The 23859-nt window shown below is 41.2% G+C and overlaps 3 protein-coding genes across 4 annotated transcripts; 1 reads left to right on the forward strand and 2 right to left on the reverse strand.

The window, feature by feature from the left end:
• Nucleotides 1-1500: 1500 nt before the first annotated feature.
• LOC108259539 (zona pellucida sperm-binding protein 3) lies at nt 1501-3527 on the reverse strand. 2 transcript variants are annotated; one of them, XM_053676275.1, is made up of 7 exons: nt 3025-3527; nt 2497-2600; nt 2247-2427; nt 2059-2176; nt 1895-1980; nt 1704-1794; nt 1501-1602 (listed from the first exon to the last, which is right to left on the reverse strand). In XM_053676275.1, exons 2-7 carry the CDS (start codon nt 2501-2503, stop codon nt 1579-1581), a joined length of 507 nt encoding a protein of 168 aa, XP_053532250.1. In that variant the 5' UTR covers nt 2504-2600; nt 3025-3527; the 3' UTR covers nt 1501-1578. The 2 variants fall into 2 exon arrangements, with proteins under 2 accessions (XP_053532250.1, XP_017314626.1); XM_017459137.3 differs by having other exon boundaries at nt 2497-2608.
• Nucleotides 3528-14476: 10949 nt separating this feature from the next.
• Nucleotides 14477-16308, reverse strand: tlr-20a (toll-like receptor 20a). Its single transcript, NM_001200230.1, is given in 1 exon segment — nt 14477-16308. A coding segment is annotated over 1 exon segment (1056 nt). The 5' UTR covers nt 16270-16308; the 3' UTR covers nt 14477-15213.
• Nucleotides 16309-21903: 5595 nt separating this feature from the next.
• Nucleotides 21904-23859, forward strand: LOC108259470 (zona pellucida sperm-binding protein 3). Its single transcript, XM_017458986.2, has 8 exons — nt 21904-22483; nt 22565-22683; nt 22769-22872; nt 22942-23122; nt 23191-23308; nt 23384-23469; nt 23542-23633; nt 23762-23859. The coding sequence occupies exons 1-8, from the start codon at nt 21941-21943 to the stop codon at nt 23821-23823; spliced, it is 1305 nt and encodes a 434-aa protein (XP_017314475.1). The 5' UTR covers nt 21904-21940; the 3' UTR covers nt 23824-23859.

The raw sequence follows: 23859 nt of genomic DNA on the forward strand, positions 1-23859 counted from the left end.
TATCTCCCATTTCAACTTCCCAGGTTTACAATGCTCTAGTGTAACTAGACATTAAAAAACTCGGCAGGAGTTGATAAAATTGAGCCCTATATTTAAAAAAATGGCTGCTGGTATTGTGGCAGGGCTAACTGCTTCCATCTTTAATCTAAGCTCAACATTAATAACATACCAAAAATGTGGAAATCAGCAACGGTCATTCCATTATTAAAAGGTGGAGACCCTTCAAATCCTAATAATTATCATTCTGTCTTCAGATTACCAGTTTTATCTCAAATATTTAAATCATTGATATGATCAAATAAAACAATTTCTAACTGATAACATCCTTAATGATCACCAATCAGGTTTTAGAGCAGGTCACAGTACCATAACTGCTGCTATGCTAATCACAAATGACATAAGCTTTTTAGATAGCAAAAAGTTCTGTGCAGCATTATTTGTTGACCTTTCGAAAGCTTTTGAGTCCGTCAATCATAATCTATTTTAACAGAAACTTAGGTGTATAATTTTTAGTGAAGCTGCTCTAAAATGGTTTGAAAACTATTTTTTAAGCACACTCAGTGTGTATGTTTAGGAAATTATAGTTCACCTTTCCAACAAGCAAAAAAGAGTTCCTCGAGGATGGATTGTAGCTCCCCTTTTGTTTTCTATTTTTAGCAATGATTTAGGCTTCAGAGTAGATTCAAAATATGATTTTTAGTGTTACTCATTTTAAGGTCAACAATTTGGTAATTTAAAAATGAAAATTGTGTTTCATTCAATTATATGTATTGATAATTTGGTGCTTATTAACCAAACAATTCTGACCTGGCAATTAAACTATTCTGCATATCCTAGGAGGATGGTGGAGCTTCGAGTGTAGTCTTTCAAGTCAGACATCTTATTAGTCCAGTTAAAAGATGCACAACAGCAAATCCAAGGTAGGCTAGATTACAAAACATAAAAAGTGACTAAAGCAGATGCCTTTAATTATGTGGATAGCATCATTTAGAAGTTTGCATGAAATACCAGGATCCTTATGATACATTTTACTGATAGGGAACCCCTAACAGTGAGAGTTCAAGAAAGTTGGATTTAGAAATAAAATAACTTCCAACATAGCATGTAGTATTCCTTCAAGTCTATTCAACTGAGGACTACTGCTTTAAACACCAAGTTGGTGCCAAGCTAGAAACATTCCACAACACCAAGAGCCATAAGGTGTACCTTAGCCTTCCAGTTAGGTGTTCAGGACTCCAACAGTCCCAGTCTAAGTGGAAACCACCTTGGTCTTTTAACCTTTTGTTAATAGTTTTTCTCTTGGGTAAAAGGTACAAATCTGTAGTGACCACAGGCATGGAGTGTTCTGGTAAAGTGCATCATTTGGATGGCACCTTAATGTCAGTTATCTTCTGGCTAGCCCACATACTTATGCAGGCCAACTATCCCTGCTTGCCCTCGGACCATTACAAGACAAGAGCATACCCAATTGTGTCAGAATGAACGAGGCATCACAACACAGAAGTGATAAAAAAATTTATTTATAAAAAGGGTCATTGGACTACCAAACATTTTCCAGAACCATGATTGGGCCAATTCTCACTTCTCTCTCCAGCTGCAAACCTGCAAATAAAAGGTAAAATGCATGAACAGGTTACAAAACCACAAGAGAATCATGGGTTGGGTAATGGCAATTCAGGTCATAGAGTGCAAAGACAAATTACATGAACACCAACAGTTCTCCCAAATTCCTTGCTCTGATGGGAGATCACGTCCCTTCCTTGAACCATAGCTGCTGCTGCAACAACTTCATACCTGGTCAGCACCATATGCAGCAGTCCATCCAGGAGGAAACAGTAGTGCATTAGTAGGCACAGCTCACCTGCACTGTACCAACACTGCCACAGCAACATACCTATTGCCTGAGAAGGAACAAGCCTTGTGCTCAGCATCAGCAGGGGCAGATGCTGCTGTTGCCTTCAAGATGCATCCAATATAGAACTGGCAAGAGAGGGAGAACATGTTACATTCTGACAGCTAAACATGTCCATCACCCCTGACCAAACAGTTATCACCTACCCAGCTACTGTTCACTTGCTGAAACTTGAATGCCGCCATCTGAAACCCCAGCTTAGCTGCTTGAGTTTGGGGCATGAAGCGGGAACTGGACTGCGTAAGCTTGGCATCAGTCAAGCACCTGGAAGGATTTAAACCAGTAAGGAATGTTCAGGACAGCTTACAAAGGCTTTCAAATGAACCTCACTCACCCATGGTTCTCAATGAAGGAATATCTGGGGACTGCATTTATATCAGGGACAGCAGTGGCCACACAGCTGTGTACAAGGACATGCAGGGGCACATGGTTGAACTGCACTACCCATGCCTCAATATTTATAAGCTCTCCCAGGTGGTAATTGTAGTTGGAAGGCCTTTCAGATATCCAGTCATCTACAAGAAGCAGCTTCATTAGGAATTCATCCTCAAACAAGCAAGCTACAAGTCACCCATGATACAAACCCATCATGAGCCTCAAGGGGAAAATGAGATGTTCCTCAGCAGCTTGAGCAGAAGCATATGGAATCCAAGCAGGCAGGAGAGCATTGCTGCTCACATTGTGGAATCTGGAAAGCTTTCAAAACAGGACTATCACAAGTGAGCACAGCCTCCCAAGTAAACCCAAACAGATTTCTTGGATCAGAGCAATACCTCGGATAGTGACACTCAACGAAAGCCATAGCACCAGGACTTCTTAAAATGGGAGCATTACTTAAGGGCACTGAGGCAATACCACAAGTGAAGATATAGACCAGCTCATTTGCAGTCACGTGAATGATTGGTGTAAATGTAAACTGATGTCTGATAGTGAGCTTAAAACGAAAGGTATATAGCAATAGAAGACTTGGTCAACTTGCTGTTGCAGCCATGCAATAGTGATTCATAGACAGGGACCTGAGAAGAAACAGCCACCCCTTTGGCAGCACAGCCTCCCAGTGTGAAAGCAGCAATATTGAGGGGTGCACCAGTACCGAACAGATATTTTCTCACCTCTATATACGCTGCAGTCTCATTGCACATTGCTGTTACTCTCTGGGTAGGAACAGCATTAAACAGTCTCACAAAGTTCACTGGTGCTGCTGGAAAATGCCAAGTCAGTTTCTTCACTGGCCTTTGCATTACTTGCTGGTCTTGAGCATCTAAAGGATTTTGAAGGTGCAATCCAAGTGGGGCTACTGCAGGGCTTCCACTCTGGGGATCATTTTGTGCCCACTGAGAAGGCAACCCAGCACTCACTTACAGTGAAGGATGACCTGGTTTGTTAGGTTGAAGCCCAACACTAACATTCCTCAATCCTGGCCATTGTGTTACTGACAAGCTAACTGCCAAAAACAACACTACATCAAACCCCACTTGGTTGAAACCCATTGTTGTTAACAGAAACTGAGAGCACCTCCTATACAGGCAGGTATTCAAGCAACTCTAAACATCCTGATGTTCTTCTAAGCTTGTTGAGTTACTAATTGGACTGCCTAACAGATGAGCAATTAGAATTTTACTGCCCCTTGCATTTGATTGTTCCATGAGCTTAATTCTCTTAAATGTCTAGGTCACATGACCTAGCTAAGCAATTTGCCAAACATAGAACTGAAATGCAGCTTTAGTAGTTTATTGAGGACGTGAGGTAAAAAAGAAATATACAAAACAGAAATGTCTTGTGTTGCCGCAGGACATTTATTGTGAGCTGCAAAACAAACATACCTGCAGGTTAATTAAAGTGGGGCTATTTCTGTCGGCTCATGGGTTAGAAAGAAGTAGCAAGAACCAGGGGGGTATTCCTGAAAGCAAGGTTAACTTGGTGTTACATAAAATCTGAACTCTAGGTTGATTAACTCAAACAATGCTTACGCTGAGTTTTCCGGTTCCAGAACATTTGTGAGGTGTATGTTCAATCACCCTCTTATTGGTAACTCTGGTTACCAATTATAACTCTTGAGGATTGGTGGACTACAAATCAATAGATCATCCACGTACTGAACCAATGCACATTTACATTAATACAAGCAAAATGATATCAAGCAGAGAACAATACAAGTAGTGCTACTATACAAGATCCATTAATTGAGTTCCAGAAGAAGCAAAGTGCACAGAGTAGAGGTGTAAGTGCAAGAGTAAGGTTTATTTTATTTATTTATTTATCTATTCAGTGGTTGGTCAGGTGTTCATGGAAGTGGTGGGTCTTTAGCTGTTTCTTGAGGATGGTGACAGATTCCAATTGAGGTTGAAAGTTCATTCCACCACTGAGGAACAGTTAGTTTGAAGGTTCTTGAAAGGGACCTTGAGCCATGCTGAGTAGGTGCTACTAAGCATCAGTCATTGATTGACCGCAGTTTGCGTGAGGGAATTTAAGTCTTCAGGAGAGAGTTGAGGTAGGAGGGTGCTGTTCCAGACAAGGTCATGTAGGTGAGCATCAAGGCCTTGAATTTGATGCGGGCAGCTATAGGGAGCCAGTAAAGGGAGATGAAGAGGGGTGTGACATGGGTTCTCTTGGGCTGGTTGAAGACGAAGTGTGCTTCTGCATTCTGAATCATCTGCAGTCAACTGACTTTGATGGAGCTGGCCGGGAGGCCCGAGAGTAGTGAGTTGCAATAGTCCAGTTTTGAGATAACAAGAACCTGGAATAATAGTTGTGTAGGCTGTTCAGTGAGGTAGGGTCTGATTTTCTTGATGTTGTACAGGATGAACCTACAGGACTGTGCAGTTGTTGAGATGTGGTCTGTAAAGGTCAAGCTGTCATCAAGAATCACCCCAAGGTTCCTGGCTGTCCTGGTTGGCTTGAGTGTGGTTGAGCCAAGCTGTACAGTGAGGTTGTGGTTGATTGAGGGACAGGCTGGAATGACGAGAAGCTCATATTTTGCCAGGTTGAGCTTAAGGTGGTGTTCCCTCATCCAGACCGAGATGTCTGGCAGGCAAGCGGAGATTTGTGCAGAGATGGATGAATCATCGGGCTGGAAGGACAAATAGAGCTGGGTGTCATCAGCATAGCAATGGTATAATAAGCCAGGAGATTCAATCACCTGCCCGAGAGATGTATTGTAGATAGAAAACAGCAGTGGACCCAGAATGTACTGGCAATGTTGATTGAAGCCAAGTCTTCTGCTAACACGTGATTTAATATAGATGGACTTTCAAAGTACCCTTGAGGGAGGCGCGCACACGTGTTTTGTGTTGCCTCACAGGTCAATGCAAACAAATGTCTCGATTCCGGGTGTAACGGTATACTAAAGAAAGCTGAACACAAGTCTATTATTGTGTACCACTTAGGGTGTGCGGGTCAGGTACTAAAGGTGTCTCTGTCTGTACAATTCTGCTAACTGCACGTAAATCATGTAAAAGTCTCAATTTTGCAGAGTTTGGCTTCCTGATAGGAAATTTGGGTGTATTACATTGAATTTTGGTTGGAATCAGGACCCCTGTTTCTAGGAGCCCCTGTATTGAAGGCCTGATTCCTTCCCTAGCCTGTGTAATCAATGGAATTTCTGATAGGGTAACCTGACATTAGGTTTAACTTCTATTTTACCTGTCCTGCTGATTTGACTAACCCTACATCTGTCTGGTGTTTTGTCCACAAGTTGTCAGGAACACTTTTCAGCATGGCTTCCTCCTTTTCCTTATCAGCTTCTGTTTTGAGAACTGTTGTATGTAGTGACAACAACATGTGCCTCTCTATCCATGTGTGTGTAGCTATCATGCTATCTACTCCCTTTTGTGAAATTTTTGTGTACTTCTTGCCTGGTGAAGTGTGTAAATATGGATTGTTAGTGGGCTTCCACTCCATAAACTGTGCTGCCTCTTTAACCATAGACACTAAGCAAACCTTTCTGCTACCATGAGAGGGATGTGAGGGGCTGCTTTCGGCACGTGGTGCCAGTCTTTTTGGTCACCTTTCAAGCGTACCATGGCAGCCACTCCTTGTGGTCCTATTACAACATCCATTGTTATCACCTCAAATTGTCTTTGTTACATTATCTCATTCCACGTCTGTCCATACTCTTCATTTTTACTGTCTTGATCAAAGTACATTGTACAGTACAGGGGACTTCTTGTTTCTCTGCAGTCTGGTCACACTGCTTGTATCCACATCTTCCATTTTAGATAAATCTAAGTTCAGATGAGTCTGGATAAATATACTGAAGCCAATAGACTGTCTCATGTCTGATTTGTCTGTTTGCTTCTGTCGGTAGGCGCTGTCCTACTGAGATTTCATCCGGAAAGCTTATCCACAGTCCTGTGAGACTGCAATGTATTTTTGCTGCTAGTTTGCACAGTAGATCTCTGCTGAGTAGGCTTATGGGGGATTTGGTGATTATAGAAGTGGTGCCACCATTGTGATGTCTTCAACTGTTAATGTCAGGGGCTCCATGAATCTCAATACTTGTGTTGTTCCCAAGAAGCCAGTGGTTTTTATCGAGTTGCGAGAGACAGGGAGTCGGGAGTCTTCCTGGCCTATATATGAGAATTTTGCACCTGTGTCTGTCTATCATAAACAGAGCTGGTTTCGTGCCATTGATAGGCACCATGACTGTTGGTTCTTGTCTTAGATGCAGTGTAGTGTTGTACTGCATATGCTTCCCCTCCGGCTTCTCTGGGCATCTTCAATTCCAGATGGCTGCGTGTTCCAACCAGGATCCCACAATTTCTTGCCCTTGGTTTGGGCATGGAGGTCCTCCTTGTTGGTCTCTATATCCTGGCTGCCCTGGCTGTTTCTGGCAATTCCTTTTGGTGTGTCCTTTCTCTACACATCCCCAACATTCCATTGGCTGTGACCTGGGGGCATTACCTTTTGTCTGGGGGCCCACTTCTTGTACAGCTACAGGCATGCACCTTTTTTAGCATCATCTTGAATAAGCTTTGATTTGTTTCATTCAGATTCCACCCTGTTCCTGTTTCCTCTCGCCATCTGTTCTGGAAGTCTTGAATGAACTTTACCACATTTTCTTATTCTCCCAATGTCAGAGCCTCCAGCTTTCCTGGGTCCATCTTTGTGGGTTATGCTTCTCGTATTGCATCCCATATCTGGTTTCTGCATGCCCCAGAGGCTAGGTTGTCTCCTCTCTTTGTGTCCATCACATTCCTCAGTCCTGCCTCTGCCAGCACAGTGCATCCGGAAAGTATTCATAGTGCTTCACTTTTTCCACATTTTGTTATGTTACAGCCTTACTCCAAAATGTATTAAATTAATTATTTTCCTCAAAATTCTAAAAACAGTACCCCACGTGAAAGCAGTTTGTTTGAAATCTTTGCAGATTTATTAAAAATAAAAACCAAAAACAGCACATGTACATAAGTATTCACAGCCTTTGCTCAATATTTTGTTGAAGCACCTTTGGCACCAATTACAGCCTCAAGTCTTTTTGAGTATGATGCTACAAGCATAGCACACCTATTTTTGGGCAATTTCTCCCATTCTTCCTTGCAGGACCTCTCAAGCTCCATCAGGTTGGATGGGGAGCGTCGGTGCACAGCCATTTTCATCTCTCGAGAGATGTTCAATCGGGTTCAAGTCTGGGCTCTGGCTGGGCCACTCAAGGACATTCACAGAGTTGTCCTGTAGCCACTCCTTTGTTATCTTGGCTGTGTGCTTAGGGTTGTTGTCCTGTTGGAAGTTGAACCTTCACCCCAGATTGAGGACCAGAGGGCTCTGGAGCAGGTTTTCATCAAGGATGTCTCTGTACTTTGCTGCATTCATCTTTACCTCGATCCTGACTAGTCTTCCAGTTCCTGCTGTGGAAAAACATCCCCACAGCATGATGCTGCCACCACCATGCTTCACTGTAGGGGTGGTATTGGCCAGGTGATGAGTGGTGCCTGGTTTCCTCCAGACCTGATGCTTGCCATTCAGGCCAAAGTGTTCAATCTTTGTTTCATCAGACCAAAGAATTTTGTTTCTCATGGTCTGAGAGTCCTTCAGGTCCTTTTGGCAAACTCCAGGCAGGCTGTCATGTGCCTTTTACTGGGGAGTGGCTTCCATCTGGCCACTCAACCATACAGGCATGATTGGTGGAGTGCTGCAGAGATGGTTGTTCTTCTGGAAGGTTCTCTTCTCTCCACAGAGACATGCTGGAGCTCTGTCAGAGTGAACATTGTGTTTTTGGTCACCTCCCTGACTAAGACCCTTGTCCCCCGATCGCTCAGGTTGGCCGGGCGGCCAGCTCTAGGAAGAGTCCTGGTGGTTCCAAACTTTGTCCATTTACGGATGATGGAGGCCACTGTGCTCATTGGGACCTTCAATGCTGCAGAAATGTTTTTGCACCCTTCCCCAGATCTGTACCTCAATACAATCCTGTCTCGGAGGACTACAGACAATTCCTTGGACTTCATGACTTGGTTTGTGCTCTGACATGCATTGTTAACTGTGGGACCTTATATAGACAGGTGTTTGCCTTTCCAAATAATGTCCAATCAACTGAATTTACCACAGGTGGACTCCAATCAAGTTGTAGAAACATCTCAAGGATGATCAGTGGAAACAGGATGTAACTGAGCTCAATTTTGAGTGTCATGGCAAAGGCTGTGAATACTTATGTACATGTGCTTCTTTTGTTTTTTATTTTTAATAAATTTGCAAAGATTTCAAACAAACTTCTTTCATGTTGTCATTATGGGGTATTGTTTGTAGAATTTTGAAGAAAATAATTAATTTAATCCATTTTGCAATAAGGCTGTAACATAACAAAATGTAGAAAAAGTGAAGTGTTGTGAATACTTTCCGGATGCACTGTATTTTACAGGCTTTGCTCTTCCCTGCCACCTGTGCCAATATGGCATTAATGTCTCCTACTGCCAGTAGGTGGCCTGTTGTTTTTAATTCAAATTTGGTTATCCATTTTTGTCCACCTTGACATATACCTGGGAGTTGCCTTGCCAGTCCTGTCATGTCCATGAATGAACATGGCACATAGTGCACTCTTCCTTCTTTGACCATCAGGAGGCACTGGTTCACCTCTGAACCTTCCATCAATGCCAGCAACAGTTCCTTGTTTTCTCTTCCATACTTCTTAGATTGTTTGGCTATCCTTCCAGATCTTGTCTGTTGTGTGGGCATCCACCTTGTTTCTGAGCGTGCTCCACTCTAATCTTTCAGTGTCCTGTGTAATTTCTTCCTCTGCTTGTCTCATTCTCTCACTCATCTCTGCAGCACTTCTCTCCACTAAGTCTTCCGTTGACTTTATCCTTTCTTCTGATTGCTGTATGTGCTGGTTCACCTGGGTGAGTGTTTGTTCTAGCATCTCCATCAGCCTTTGATCTTTTCTTCTTTCTGCCTCTAATTCAGATTCTATGTTCATAAACCTTCCATTTACCTTTCTTGCCACTGGCCTGTTCACATCCCTTGGGTTACTGCCGTCAGGCACCGCTGGGTTCTGGGTGACTCCTGCCAGCCACTTGTCCATTTATTGTGCATCTTCAAGACAGTTTTCGTTTATCTGATTGTTTTGTGCCATTCTGTTCCTTGGCTGCATGGAGAATCCTTCCAGTGAGTTAAATGCTGCATTGTCAGCTGAATATCCCTTTCCCATTTCACTTGTTGCTGGGGCAGACGGCGTGCTGGTGGGTACCCCTATATTCCTCAGGTATCTATTGCTTCCCTCTTTCAGTACAGTCAATTCAAGTTCTCTCCTTGTACTTGAGATAGCCCTTACACTCTTTGAAGCACTGCTCTGACCACTTTCTGCTTCTCCCTCACTGCCTTCTTCTCCTCTCAATGCCCTTATTCTCCCTGCTATTTTTCCTTCTATCTGCACTTCTCCCTCCATCTCCATCCACTCTTCATCTCTTTGGACATCTGTGTTTATATCAGGGTATATCCTTTCCCTTTCCCTCCAATGCTTCACATAAGGTGGGGGCCTTTTCTCCTCATACCCTTCTCTCTCCTGTTTTATTTTCCCTTCCTTCTTATCTTGCACTACTTTCTTTACTGCTTCTCCTTTCTTCCTCATCTCTTCTCCTTCCTCTTCAAACCAACTTAGTACATCTAACTTCTTTACTCTCTTTCCCCTAGTCTTATCATAATTTCCCCCCACTTTCCAATGTCTCATCATTTCTCTCACTTCTTGACACTGTTTTTCTGCAAATGTCCCATCCTTTGGCCACTGCAAAACTCCCTGAGTCCTGTCATGCCATTTTATCATACACTTTCTAATGTACTTTATCATCTTTATGTTTAACCACCACTATGTCTGCTGGCATTGGCTGGCCAGACCTTTTTAGTTTGCCCATGACACACCATTGTTGAGCCCTAGGGGCATGACTCCTTTCCCCTGGATTTTTATTATGTCTTGACCAGACTAAATAAACGTTTATCTGTTTCACTGTCACTGCTGGGCTTACTGGGTACTTTCTCCAGTATTTTTCAGCAAGCGAATTAATTTTATCTACCAGTATAGATACAGTAGCTCCCCTTTCCTGCTCTACCTTCCTGACGTCTACTGTAACTATTGCAGTTAGACCTGAGCAATAGTTATACTGGCTAATTTTATTTTGAAATGGATCTTCTAATGGTTCGTCGTCTTCGTTATCTGTGTCTTTAATAAATTCAAATAAGGGATGGCAGCCCTAGTTGATCTTGGATCTTCCACTAACCTTTGCAGTATCGTACGAAGCAGCCCAGGGGTCCAGAGACTTTTCAGCATTTCAACCCAATAAAGCTCGGAAATTCAATTTGTAAATCGTCTAAATTAGCCCACCTTTTTATATACCACAATTTAGCTGCAATTAACTCATCTGATTGCCACCTTTCGACCCCACTTGGGTCTGTAAATGTTCTTTCATCCCAGAAATGTTTTCTTACTCCTCTAGTCTTAGCAAGAATATCCTGTTGTGCCATTCATACTCGGGTGTTTTGTTGTGTTACTAGATTTCTCACAGCCTGGAAGACACAAAATATGCGACCACCAGAGAGTACAGATCACGGCCAGAGCGTAAGTTATCCCCACGGTTTACAGAAATCTTTTCTCTGTCCATCTCCTGGCTTCTTTCTCTCCTCAGCACTCTATCATTTAGTCCTGTGTCTGAAAGGTAAACAACACAGAATTAGTTGATTATTTACCCTGTCGTATACTATGATAGGAACCTTCCCTAATGAAAAGTCCTTTAACATACCGCAGAGAGAACAGCAATTCTGAGCCTAATTGAGCAGATCTTCTTTTGCTCCTAGAAAACTTAAAACTGCACTTATCAGTGGTTCCCCAAAGTATCTTGTACACACTACAGTACAATAAACATCTGACGATATCAAGCTAAATCTAATTATACTGTATCCTAGAGTGTCAAAACCCACATTAGTTTTCAGAAATTGTAGTATTATATTCTCACTTTCATACGACCAGCGACTTGTCACCTCCTCATATTCTATGACATATTCTACCCTTACTTCAGTGTACCACGGTATTACTATAAATTGGTCAGCATCCCACTGTTCCCATATAATACCCATGAGTACTATCTTTTCCAGCACAGAATTGTGCTCCTCTTATTCCTCTGTAAACCGTAGATTGCTTTTTATATACTTAATCAACAAGGTGTACTGTTCTGAGACCTTAGCAATCTGTACCTTGTGATATGTTGCGCGTGCACGCACCGTATAGTTTCAGTTAGATCATAATCTGGGTTCTCTCACAGTAGGCGAAATATTGGATGATTATGGGCTACTATGCATTGAAATTCTGACATGTGTAGGGGTTTACTCACTGGTCCAACGACGGTATCCAGTGACATGGTAGAAGGATTCCCATGTGTTCCTGTCTTTTTGAAGCGATGTGAATACATTTAAATTTGTCAGACCAATTCTGCTTGACTGTCTCTTAAATTAAATCAGACTCCATTTTCCGAGCATGCTACAACATTGCAGCGCAAGCTCTAGGGGGAATCGTGACACCTATATGCTCTCTGCCATTTTGCTTACTCTTTATTTACCCTTGAGACCTTCTCCTATCTTGGACGAGTGAATACATTACATTTACAATTTCCTACTGTGTGCCTGTAACATGAGTGAATGATTTTTCCACATTATCTACTCCTGTACAGTATACTTATGAACTCATGTTTATTCTATGTGCTTTTATTGTCAGGCTCACATTTTTTACAGTCTTCATGTGTTTTCCACTTCTGTGACTAGATGTAAGGTCAAACACCATCAAGCCTGGTCCTTCCAGGCAGAACTCTAGGCCTTCTCTGAAGAGGAAAAATGCATCTGCTCTAACACGCTTTACAGGGCCTACTCTAAAGAGTAAAAGAATGGATGCATCTACTCAAACACGCCTTACATTGTCTTTTTTAAAGAAGAAAAGAATAGATGCATCCACTCAGACATGCTTTATAATGTCTCGTGGTACACAGACATCAATGTAACCAACTGCATCTAAGTGTACTCAAGCTACCCAGATCCCCTGGAAAGTGAACAGAAAAACTATGTTTCCCCCAAAATATCATGTGAAACTATTTGTTGTAAAAAAGTAATACTTTCTCTTGCCAATACACAAATCCTGCTTCAAACCAGTTTTCTCTCTCTCTGTGTGTGTGTGTGTGTGTGTGTGTGTGTGTGTGTGTGTGTGTGTGTGTGTGTGTGTGTTCTTTTTACTGCTCATGCATGCATGACCACTCATGTACATGGTCTCTTGACTGTTCATGGGCCTCACTGCTCTCACCCTTCAATGCACACACCTGTTGTGCAAACAGTTCACCTTATTCTTCCTTACATTCAGCTGTTTCCAAAGTGTCAAGTGATGTTTCAGTTCTTTTATATTTTATTACTCTAAATTTGTACATAATTTCCAACAGCCCTCCCCAGGAATGGTCTACCAACAAAGATCACTCCAATAGCAAGATGTGTAATAGTCTGCGAGGTCAGAAAAGGTAACTTCCAAGCAACTAAAGGCCTCTCTCACATTGGCTAATGTTAACGAGTCCACCATCAGGAAAACACTGAACAACAGTGATATACATGGCAGGATTGCAAGTAGAAAGCCACTGCTCTCCAAAAAGAATGAATGAATTCTGAATGATATCCAGGAAGTCTAAAGGAAAATGTCAGGACATCTGTCCATGAACTGAATCGCAAGAGAAAGTGAATCATGCAGTAAGTCAAAGACCCTAAGTAGACAAGTCATTCTATCAAAGATTGGTTAAAGAAGAATAAAGTGAATGTTTTTGAATGGCCAAGTCAAAAATGTGTCCTTAATCCAATAGAAATCTTGTGGAAGAACCTGAAGCAAGAAGTTCATGTGAGGAAACCCACCAACATGCCAGAGGTGAAGCTGTTCTGTACTGAGGAATGGGCTAAAAATCCTCCAAGCCGATGTGCAGGACTGATCAGCAGTTAATGGAAACGTTTAGTTGCAGTTGTTGCAACAGATACTGAAAGCAAAATTTCACATACAATATTGGATTAAATTTTCTCAATAAACAAATGACCAAGAATAATATTTCTGTCTCAATTGTTTAATTGGGTTCTCTTTATCTACTTTTAAGATTTGTTTGAAAATCTGATGATTTGTTCACGTCATATTTATGGAGAAATGTAGAAAATTCTAAAGGGTTCACAAACTTTCAAGCACCATTGTAGTCCTGGATGGTTGTAGAGAAGACAGTCCTGAGGAATGATGATGTATTCAATTCTTAAATTTTACTTGGTAAGGCAGAGTCCATATACTTTTTGTTCATTTTATATTTTTGTCAGTAACAGAAATGAAAACATTTAACATGAATAACTGGTTGATGGTTTTGTTTTGTTTTTTTCTAAACCGAGGCAGGAGAAATGAAAAAAAAAAAAAAAAGTCTTTAAAAGTACTGTCAAAAATAGGAGATACAAAATTTAAAAAGAACTTTTTTTTTTGCTTATTACTCCCAAAGCAAGAAGCTATTCCTCAATATTTTGTGCCTAACATACCTTTAATCTACTCACAGATGTATCTACCCTTGGCAGATCTAGCTACCACTTTGATGACTGTATTTATATAAAGTTAGTTAGGGTTGCACATTTGAAGTGCTTACCTCATTTATAGCTTTAGCCAGCTAGTGTGAGTTAGAGAGTAGATTAAAACCGCACAAAATCATGAGAAATTTGCAAAAGAATGCTAAGTCAATTTCACATTTTGCACTTGCATTTTCCGAGAATAAAAAAAAAAACCCTAAAAACTTGTTTTTCAGTTCTCCTACCTGGATTTGGAAACAGTAACCAAACAAAATCTATTCACTTGAATTGACAAGGCAGGCACCAAAAGCAGGCGATGGTGAAATCTATAATTTCTTTGAGTCAGTGCTATTTAATGCATGGAGACCATTAATCTTTTGCATGATGAACAAAAGTAGTTGAGGCTGAGGATCTGGATGATATTTAGTCTGAGTACTCTCAGTCCCTGTCCTAGTGAACCAGTGTGAGAATGTTTTATTGATAGAGACTTCAAAGCACTTTTGTAACTTGCTTTTAATAAAAGAATCTGCCAAATGTTAATAATTTTTTTATTTAACCTTTCTTTAACCAAGAAGTCCCTTCAGCTTAATTCTCTTTTCAGAGGGAGACCTGGCCAAAAAGGCATGCGATTACAGAGTAACAAACTTTAAAGTCAAAACTACAAAAACAAGCATAAAAATACAGACAAAAATAATGATGCATAATACAAAATCCAGATATGAATAACAATTACATCCTTCAGTTATACAACTTTTAAATTTTATTATTATTATTATTATTATTATTATTATTATTATTATTATTATCAGAACCTTAAACTCACCCAGTGTAACAAAGTGATTAAGCTGTAATGTGTTTTGAAGATTATTCCATGACCAGGGTGCAAAAGAAGCAAAAGCCATTTTCCTAGTTTTAAACAACCCAGGATTAACTTTATATCCACTTTCTTTATATCTTCATTGCGCCATAACAGGATATCATCAGTTTCCACCTCCTCAAGTGCTGTGGTGTTGTGGGAGGTAACAATCCTCCACAATCAACTGCAGGATACCATGTTTGTTTTGGTATGCCCACTCTTCACAAGACAATCAAATCCTGATGGATAAAGGTCCTGTCCACTTAAATATGCCATTAGCCTTATAATATATTAGTTTAAAATCCATTGAACATTGTCATTAAACTGAATCACAAACTCCCACAATGAACTAATTAACTGGGAAGAAGGATGGTACGTTCAGGAACATTATGGTAAAAGATTAATATATTTGATTCTAGGTTGCAGTTTCAGGTGCAAGCTTTGTCCATAGTCTATCCCAGAATGCATTATGCAGAGCTGGGTCTTGCGGCCAGTCTATGTAGGTCTGGGTCTTCACCAGCCTGGACAGTCTATGATGTACATTTAAGAGTTGATGAGGAACCTTCTCCAGGAACACCAGAACAAGAACGTCCCTGTGTTCAGCCAGTAATCTGTAAGTTGCCAAACGCATCTCCAAAGAGCACCATTTACTCCGAAGGTAGTTGCGGCTAACCAGGCAGAGGGTATGTCGGCTTCTGTAGAGGCTGTCCGTGATGTTCTCCACAATGTCCTTTCCTAGCTCAAAGTCTCTGCTGTGCAGGCAAAGCCTGAGGAAAGGGGGTCCACGTTTCTCCAGGTTGGGGAGAAGTTCATCCACCACCCAGCGCTCATCTTTCCCGCAGTAGGACACAAAAACATCGAAGTGGTAATGTCCTTTTCTGTTTGCCCTCATGGCCTCCTCTACCCAGGCACGAGCTATGTGAAAGAAAGCAAGCAGATAATCTCCAGCCAGCTGATGGAGCAGCACTACCAGCATGAAGAACACCAGTCCCAGAGAGGTGGAGGCAAAAAGGAGAAAGTCGATATCAGTTAAACAGTGGTCTTGAGCATACTTATGCAGAAACTGTTTTCCATGTGCAGTTTTACATGGCAGACTTTCCAGTGAGCTCCCAGGGAAATACACTTGAACACTCTGTTGATACTTTGCCCAATTGGTAATCCAAGCATTGTCACAGATACAGTATAGAAGTGCTTTATCCATGATAAGATATTGAAGGTTTTTCAGGGGCTCTACAAAGTTTTCCATCACACTGAACACATCATTTGCATGTAAATATAGCACTTTTAGTGACTGCAGGTCTCTGGTCAAGTCTTTATTGAAAAAAGTTACTGACCACAAAGAAACATATAGATACTCCAAATTTGAGAGGTTATGAAAAATCATATCAAGACCAGACTGATGAGACAAATCCACATTAAAAAGGATCAGACTCTTCAGGTTGACAAGTTGGTTCAAATCAGTCAAGTCCATTTGTGTCGGCTTCTGTTTTGCTATGATCAAAAAATGTCTCAGAGACTTGAGGAATTGACCAGGAAAAGATTGACCACAGAGCAACTGCTCTGTCTCTGCAGTTAATTGGACAAGAGATTTGAACAGCGTATTGTCACAATCCTGAAAAGTCACAGACTGGCCACAAACATGCAGGCTGAGGCCCGCTTCAGATTTCTTGCTCTTGCTTAAAAGAAGGGTCATTGGTTTTATTCCAGAGCTGATGTACAACTTAGTCAGATTTTCAGGAAGACTGAGGTTGATCCAGATCTTTGAAGGTTCAGAGGAGGGATACTGAAAGACTCCCAAACTTACAAACTCTGCAGATGTTAAATGAAGTAAAGTCACTGGCTCAATGAGAAGCAACTTATTGTCATTAATTAGGAGAGTTTTTAGGTTAGATAAACCGAAGAAGGTATATTTTGTAAGTTGAGATATTTTGTTATTACTAAGGTCCAAAGTTTTAAGCAAACATGTATTGTTAAATGTAAAATCTTCAATATGTTCTATGTTGCTGTTCACCCATTGCAGTTCCTCAAGCTCTCGCAGGCAACTAAAATGTCGGTAGCTGATATTTTGGAAATTGTTTGTATGAAGGCTCACTGTCTTGAGATTTGTGACAAGATCACTCTGATTTTCACACAGTGCCAAAGCCCTATCTCTATTTTTACTCTCTGTCGTAAGCCTCCAATGAATCGTTAATGATACAAGGTTTCTCAGAACGCTGATGAATGTTAAATTAATTGATTTAGCTTGACGTTCAATTGCACATATTTCCAAGCTTTCAAGCCACATGCATTTATCTAAATTGGGCACAAAAGAATCAGTTATATATGAGAATTGTACACTCAATGCAGTCGACAAAAGTTTATGTGCAGCTTCACAGATTTCTTCAAAGCTGCTTAACTTCTCGGAATATCTTACTACTAAATATTCCACTTTTGTAATTGCAGGTTGTAAAACTTCAAAATCAGTAAATTTTATTGATAAAATATCAAAGTTCTTGAAGTATTTCAACACTGTTTTATCTGTTAGTCTAACAGGACCAAGAATAAGACTGACCTCCTCAATTCCATGAAGCATAACATCAAATGAAGTCCCATTAGAAAAAGTGCAATTTGGCCTGTCAATAACTAAACTCTCAGATTCCACATATAAATAGTTTAATGACGATGACACAAATGTTAATCTGCATAACAACTCAGAAAAGTCTTCTGTGCTGTTTATGAATCCGAGTTGTTCTAACTTCTTCATGCCTTTGAACACGTCTATTGCCATGGACGAGAGCCTGCAGTTGATGAATAAAAGAGTTGTGGCATTCGGAAGGTCATTGAGAATCTCAGACGAAAGGGAGAGATTTAAAGATTGTAAGCTGTAAATTTCCAGACGTTGCAAACTTGAAAGATTTTTAAATGCTCCAGGATGGATGGTAGAGATTTCTCCAAAGATTTTTAACTTCATGAGTTTCTGAAACCTTGAGAAAGAATAAGGATGCAGACTTGAATCCTTCATAAGGTCCACACAGAGGACCTCAAGATGGGGTGGAATCCCAGCAAGATCGAGTGCCACGTTGGAGACGCCTCTACAATATCCTGTTAGGTTACTTTTTGGACAGTCCCCTACTAATTTTACATCCAAGTAATCTTCATAGACAAAACATTTTTCAGACACCCAACACAGCACACATGTCAAAAGGTTTTTGAAAACAACAAAAGAGAAAAACTGCATGTTTTATCTTGCCTCGTCCAAGAGATGCAACAGAAAATCAGACTTGTTCGGTAAAGCTGTTTTTTCCTGCGAACTTTTTAACCCTGGTGAATTAAAATAACAGTAATTCCTGAAGATTTTAGATCGATGTCTGTATTTTAGAGACTGTTCTCTAATTTGTCAAGAGACTCCAATGAGTGAGCAGTAAAGATCAACTTCTCAGGGTTGAAGCGTTTAAAGTAATTTACATTTGCTGGAGCATCAAAATAGACCATGACCTCTCACTTCCTCTTTTTTCATACTTCTCATTTGTTTCACAGGCATATCATCATGTTAAAAACAGATCAATACAAATCACCATTATATAGTAAGTAGTGTCATCTTTAATATTCTCTCTTAGTCCCATTCTACAATTCACACAGGAAAGGGAATTTGATAAACCAGTGTTGTGTTTGCAATTGTTCGATATCCATGAGAGCAGAGTTTTGTTTTGTTTTTTTAAAACAAAAGATCAAAAGGTTAGACAAAAGACAATTTTTCATAGCCTTCTTTACTCATATTTACCAAGGGTGCCAGCGTTAGTGAAGGGCACTGTATATATTTATGTACATTCATATGTACCTTAAATGACCTGTGCATGTCCAAATTTTCCATGTGTGCCTTATGTAATATGCATGATCAGGTGCTGTGTGTGTGTGTGTGATTGCACATGCCTGTAATGTTAAATGCAGGAAAACGGAAGGGAATTGGTGGTCATGAGTTCAGGGGTAGGGGCTTCAGGGTCCGCGGTTCGAGTCGTGCCGGGGCCATGTGTGTGCGGAGTTTGCATGTTCTCCCCGTGCTGCGGGGATTTCCTCCGGGTACTCCAGTTTCCTCCCACATTCCAAAGACATGCATGTTAGGCTGATTGGCATGTCCAAAGTGTCCGTAGTGTGTGAGTGTGTATGTGATTGTGCCCTGGCACCCTGTCCAGGGTGTACCCCGCCTTGTGCCCGATGCTCCCTGGGATAGACTCCAGGTTCCCCGTGACCCTGAAAAGTAGTTGAAGATGGATGGATGGATGGAGATCAGGGGTTTGATGGCTTGGGGAAAGAAGCTCCTCCTTAGCCTCTCAGTCTTGGCCATGTGGCTGTGATGGGATTTTCCAGACTGTAGCCAACAGAACAGTCCATTGCTGGGGTGTGTGGAATCCTTTAAAATATTTTCTCCTCATGTCCTGCACTGCCTGGTGTAGCTGTCCTGCAGACTGGGTAGTACTGATCTCCAGATAAGATCAGGCCTTTCTGCAGACCTCAACACCCTTTGCAGGCTTCACAAGTCCTGCAGTTTCTGTACCAAGCGGTTCCCAGTGAGGATTCTCTGTAGTGGTAGTATAGAAGGACTTCTGGATAGATCAGGAGTTGTTGAACTTGTTAAATAGCTGACATAGATGGTAAAGACTCGCCTTCCGTGTTGTAGTAGAACTGTCCATGCCAGGTCCTCGCTGATGTGTATACTGATGTACCTGAAGCTGCTCACTCAGTCCTCTGCAGTCCCATTGAAAATAAGAGCTGTGAATGTCCTCCGTTGTTCCCTTCTGAAGTCCACAACCAGTTCCTTAGTCGTGTTGACATTTATGAACAGGATGGTGTCCAGACACCACTGGGACAGCCTCTCCACTTCGTGCACATATCCTATATTCAAGTGTGCTACCTCCATAAGTGATGAGTGCCAAGGATTTGGGTGCAAAATAAGATTCAAAAACAAAAAAATGCCATCTTAGCACAGTATATCATAGTCCATCCCTCCATCCATCCATCTTCTATACCACTTATCCTTTTCAGGGTCAAGGGGAACCTGGAGCCTATCCCAGGAAGCCTGTATATCATAGTACCATTTTTAATTTGAATTAAAGAGAGATTTTGAATGAAATTATGATTATATACACAGCAAACTGTACATTCAAGTACCATTTGATGAAGGCCAAGTGTCTTTAATAGAGGGTGTCATACTATTCATTGCCACCTTAGTATACAATAATGAAACTGTTACATTCCCCTTGAGGTGTCCAGGGGTAAAGGGGAGTAACTTGGAAGGATATGTGATGGTTGAGTGAAAGGAAGAACACCGACAATATTGTTAAATTAATGCTTTACTTTTTTCTTTCCACATGTGTACATTACAAAAACAGGATAAGGTAATGAATGATTCAGTACTGTACATTAGTTAAAAAAAAAAAAAAGTACAAATTTGTAGCACAAACTGAGTGGCAAATGGTAGCTGCATAAATGTATCCATTACAAAAGGAAGCAGTGTTAAAATTATGCAATAATGCAAATGAATGTATTTCACACCTCCTAATGTGGCCTCTAAAAGTTAAATTATATATATATATATATATATATATATATATATATATATATATATATATATATCCATCCCATAATGAACATATGCTGTCTTACTTTTCACTGTAAACTAGCCATATACAGGAGCATCTCAAAAATAGAACAGCATGGAAAAGTAATTTGGCATGGAGGCGATCAGCCTGTGGCACTGCCGAGGTTTTCTAGAAGCCCAGGTTGCTTTGATAGCGGCCTTCAGCTCGTCTGTATTGTTGGGTCTGGAGTCTCTCGTAGATTGTCTATGGGGTTCGGGTCAGGTGAGTCGGCTGGACAATCAAGCACAGTAATACCACGGTCAGCAAACCAGTTACTAGTAGTTTTGGCACTGTGGGCAGGTGCCGAGTCCTGCAGGAAAAGGAAATCAGCATCTCCATAAAGCTTGTGAGCAGACGGAAGCTTGAAGTGCTCTAAAATCTCCTGGTAGACGCTGCATTGAGTCTCGACTTGAGAAAACACAGTGGACCAACACCAGCAGATGACATGGCCCCCCAAAATCATCACTGCCTGTGGAAACTTCACACTGGACGTCAAGCAACTTGGTTCTGTGCCTTTCCAATCTTCCTCCAGACTCTGACTCCAGACTCTTGATTTCCAAATGAAATGCAAAATTGGCATTCATCTTCCCCATAATTGTGGTTGTGTGTACTGATACAGACAGAGATTAAAGGCTCAGGAAACCTTTGCAGGTATTTTGAGTTAATTAGCTGATTGGAGCTTTTCTCCTCAGGTCAACGTTCCTGTATTATAAATTCTTTATTGGAATATTTTGAGATAGTGGATTTTTTATTTCTGTGAGCTATAGGCTGTAATCATCAAGATTAAAACAAAAAAAGGCTTGAAATGTTTCACTTTATGTTTAATTAATCTAGAATATATTAAAGTTTGACTCTTTGAATTAAATTACACAAAAAATAAACTTTTCCAAGATTTATTTATTTATTTATTTTTAGATGCACTTGTATATACTCACCACATGTGTTAACTCTGAGTTGCCAATAACTGGGTGATTGAACTTACTCCTCACAAATGTTCTGGTACTGGAAAACTGGAAAAAGAATAAGTATTGTTTGGGTTAATCAACCTAGAGTTCAGGGTTTATGTAATGCTAAGTTAACCTTGCTTTCAGGAATAGCCACATAGTTTCTGTTACTCCTTTCTAACCCATGAGCCTACAGCAATAGCCCAACTATAATTAACCTGCAGGTACGTTTGTTTTGCAGCTCACAATAAATGTCCTGTGGCAACACAAGACATTTCAGTTTTTTATATTTCTTTTTTTACCTCGCGTCCTCAATTAAGGACTAAAGTTGCATTTCAGTTCTATGTTTGGCAAATTGCACAGCTAGGTCATGTGACCTAGACATTTAAGAGAATTAAGCTCGTGGACCAATCAAATGCAAGGGCAGTAAACTTCTAATTGCTATCATCTGTTAGGCAGACCAATCAGTTACGCAACAGGCTCAGAAGAACCTCAGGATGTTTAGAAATGATTGAATACCTGCCTGCATAAATAGGAGGTTCTCTCCAACTAGTGGTGTGCTTGCAGTTGTCTGTTAATAGCAATGGGTTTCAACCAAGTGGGGTTTGCTGTGCTGCTACTATTGGCACTTGAGTTGTCAGCAGCACAATGGCCAGGCTTGAATGTTCCTGCTGGGCTTCAACCTAACAAGCCAGGTCATCCTTCACTGCAAGTAAGTGCTGGGTTGCCTTCTCAGTGGATGCAAAGTGGCCCCCAGAGTGGAAGCCCTCCAGTAGCCCCACTTGGGTTGCATCTTCAAAATCCTTCAGATGCTCAAGACCAGCAAGTAATGCAGAGGCCAGTGAAGAAACTGATTTGGCGTTTTCCAGCAGCACCACAAATCCCAACCCCACCAGCACCAGTGAACTTCATGAGACAGTCTAATGCTGTTCCTACCCAGAGTGTAACAGCAAGGTGCAATGAGACTGCAGTGTATGTAGAGGTGAGAAAAGACCTGTTTGGTACTAGTGCACCCCTTAATATTGCTGCTCTCATGCTGGGAGGCTGTGCTGCCAAAGGGGTGGATGTTTCTTCTCAAGTCCTTGTCTATGAATCACCATTGCATGGCTGCAACAGCAAGTTGACTGTAAGTCTTCTATTGCTATATACTTAGTTTTCCTTTAAGCTCACTATCAGACTTCAATTTACATTTGCTTCTCCCATTCAGGTGACTGCAAATGAGCTGGTCTATATCTTCACCCTTGGCATTGCTTCAGTGCCCTTAAGTAGTGCTCCCATTTTAAGAAGTCCTGGTGCTATGGCTTTTGTTGAGTGTCACTATCCAAGGTATTGCTCTGTTCCAAGAAGTCTGTTTGGGTTTACTTGGGAGGCTGTGATTATTTGTGATTGGTCCTGTTTGAATGCTTTCCAGATTCCACAATGTGAGTAGCAGTGCTCTCCTGCCTGCTTGGATTCCATATGCTTCTGCTCAAGCTGCTGAGGAACATCTTGTTTTCTCCTTGAGACTCATGATGGGTTTGTATCATGGTTAAATTGTAGCTTGCTAGTTTGAGGATGGGTTACTAATGAAGCTTCTCCTTGTAGATGACTGGATATCTGAAAGACCTTCTAACTACAACTACCAGCTGGGTGAGCTTATAAATATTGAGGCATCTGTAGTGCAGTTCAGCCATGTGCCCCTGCGTGTCTTTGTAGACAGCTGTGTGGCCACTGCTGTCCCTGATGTAAATGCAGTCCCCAGATATTCTTTCATTGAGAACCATGGGTGAGTGAGCTTCAGTTGAGCCTATGTAATCTGTCCTGAACCTTCCTAACTAGTGTAAATTATTCCAGGTGCTTGCTTGATGCCAAGCTTACGCAGTCCAGTTCCCACTTCATGCCCCAAACTCAAGCAGCTAAGCTGGGGTTTCAGCTGGAGGCATTCAAGTTTCAGCAAGTGAATAGTAGCTGGGTAGGTGATGACTGTTTGGTCAGGGGTGATGAGCATGTTTAACTGTCCAAATATAACTTGTTCTTCCTTTGCCAGTTCTATATTGCATGCATCTTGAAGGCAACAGCAGCATCTGCCCCTGCTGATGCTGAGCACAAGGCTTGTTCCTTCTCAGACAATAGGTATGTTGCTGTGACTGTGTTGGTACAGTGCAGATGATCTGTGACTACTAACAAAATACTGTTCCTTCCTAGATGGATTGCTGCATATGGTGTTGACCAGGTATGCAGTTGTTGCAGCAGCAGCTGTGGCTCAAGGAAGGGACGTGATCTCCCATCAGAGCAAGGTATTTGGGAGAATCATGTTTATGTAACTTGTCTTTGCACTCTATGACCTGAGTTGCCACTACACAACCTATGATTCTGATGTCGTTGTGGCTTTGTAACCTGTTTGCATTTTTACCTGTATTTGCAGACTTGCAGATGGAGCGAGAAGTGAGCCTTGGCCCAATCATGGTTCTGGAAAATGTCTGGTAGTCTAATGACTGTCTCAATAAAATTTTCTAACTTGTA

The sequence above is a fragment of the Ictalurus punctatus genome, chromosome 2, assembly GCF_001660625.3.
Source record: "Ictalurus punctatus breed USDA103 chromosome 2, Coco_2.0, whole genome shotgun sequence".
NCBI classification, from domain to species: Eukaryota; Metazoa; Chordata; class Actinopteri; order Siluriformes; family Ictaluridae; genus Ictalurus; species Ictalurus punctatus.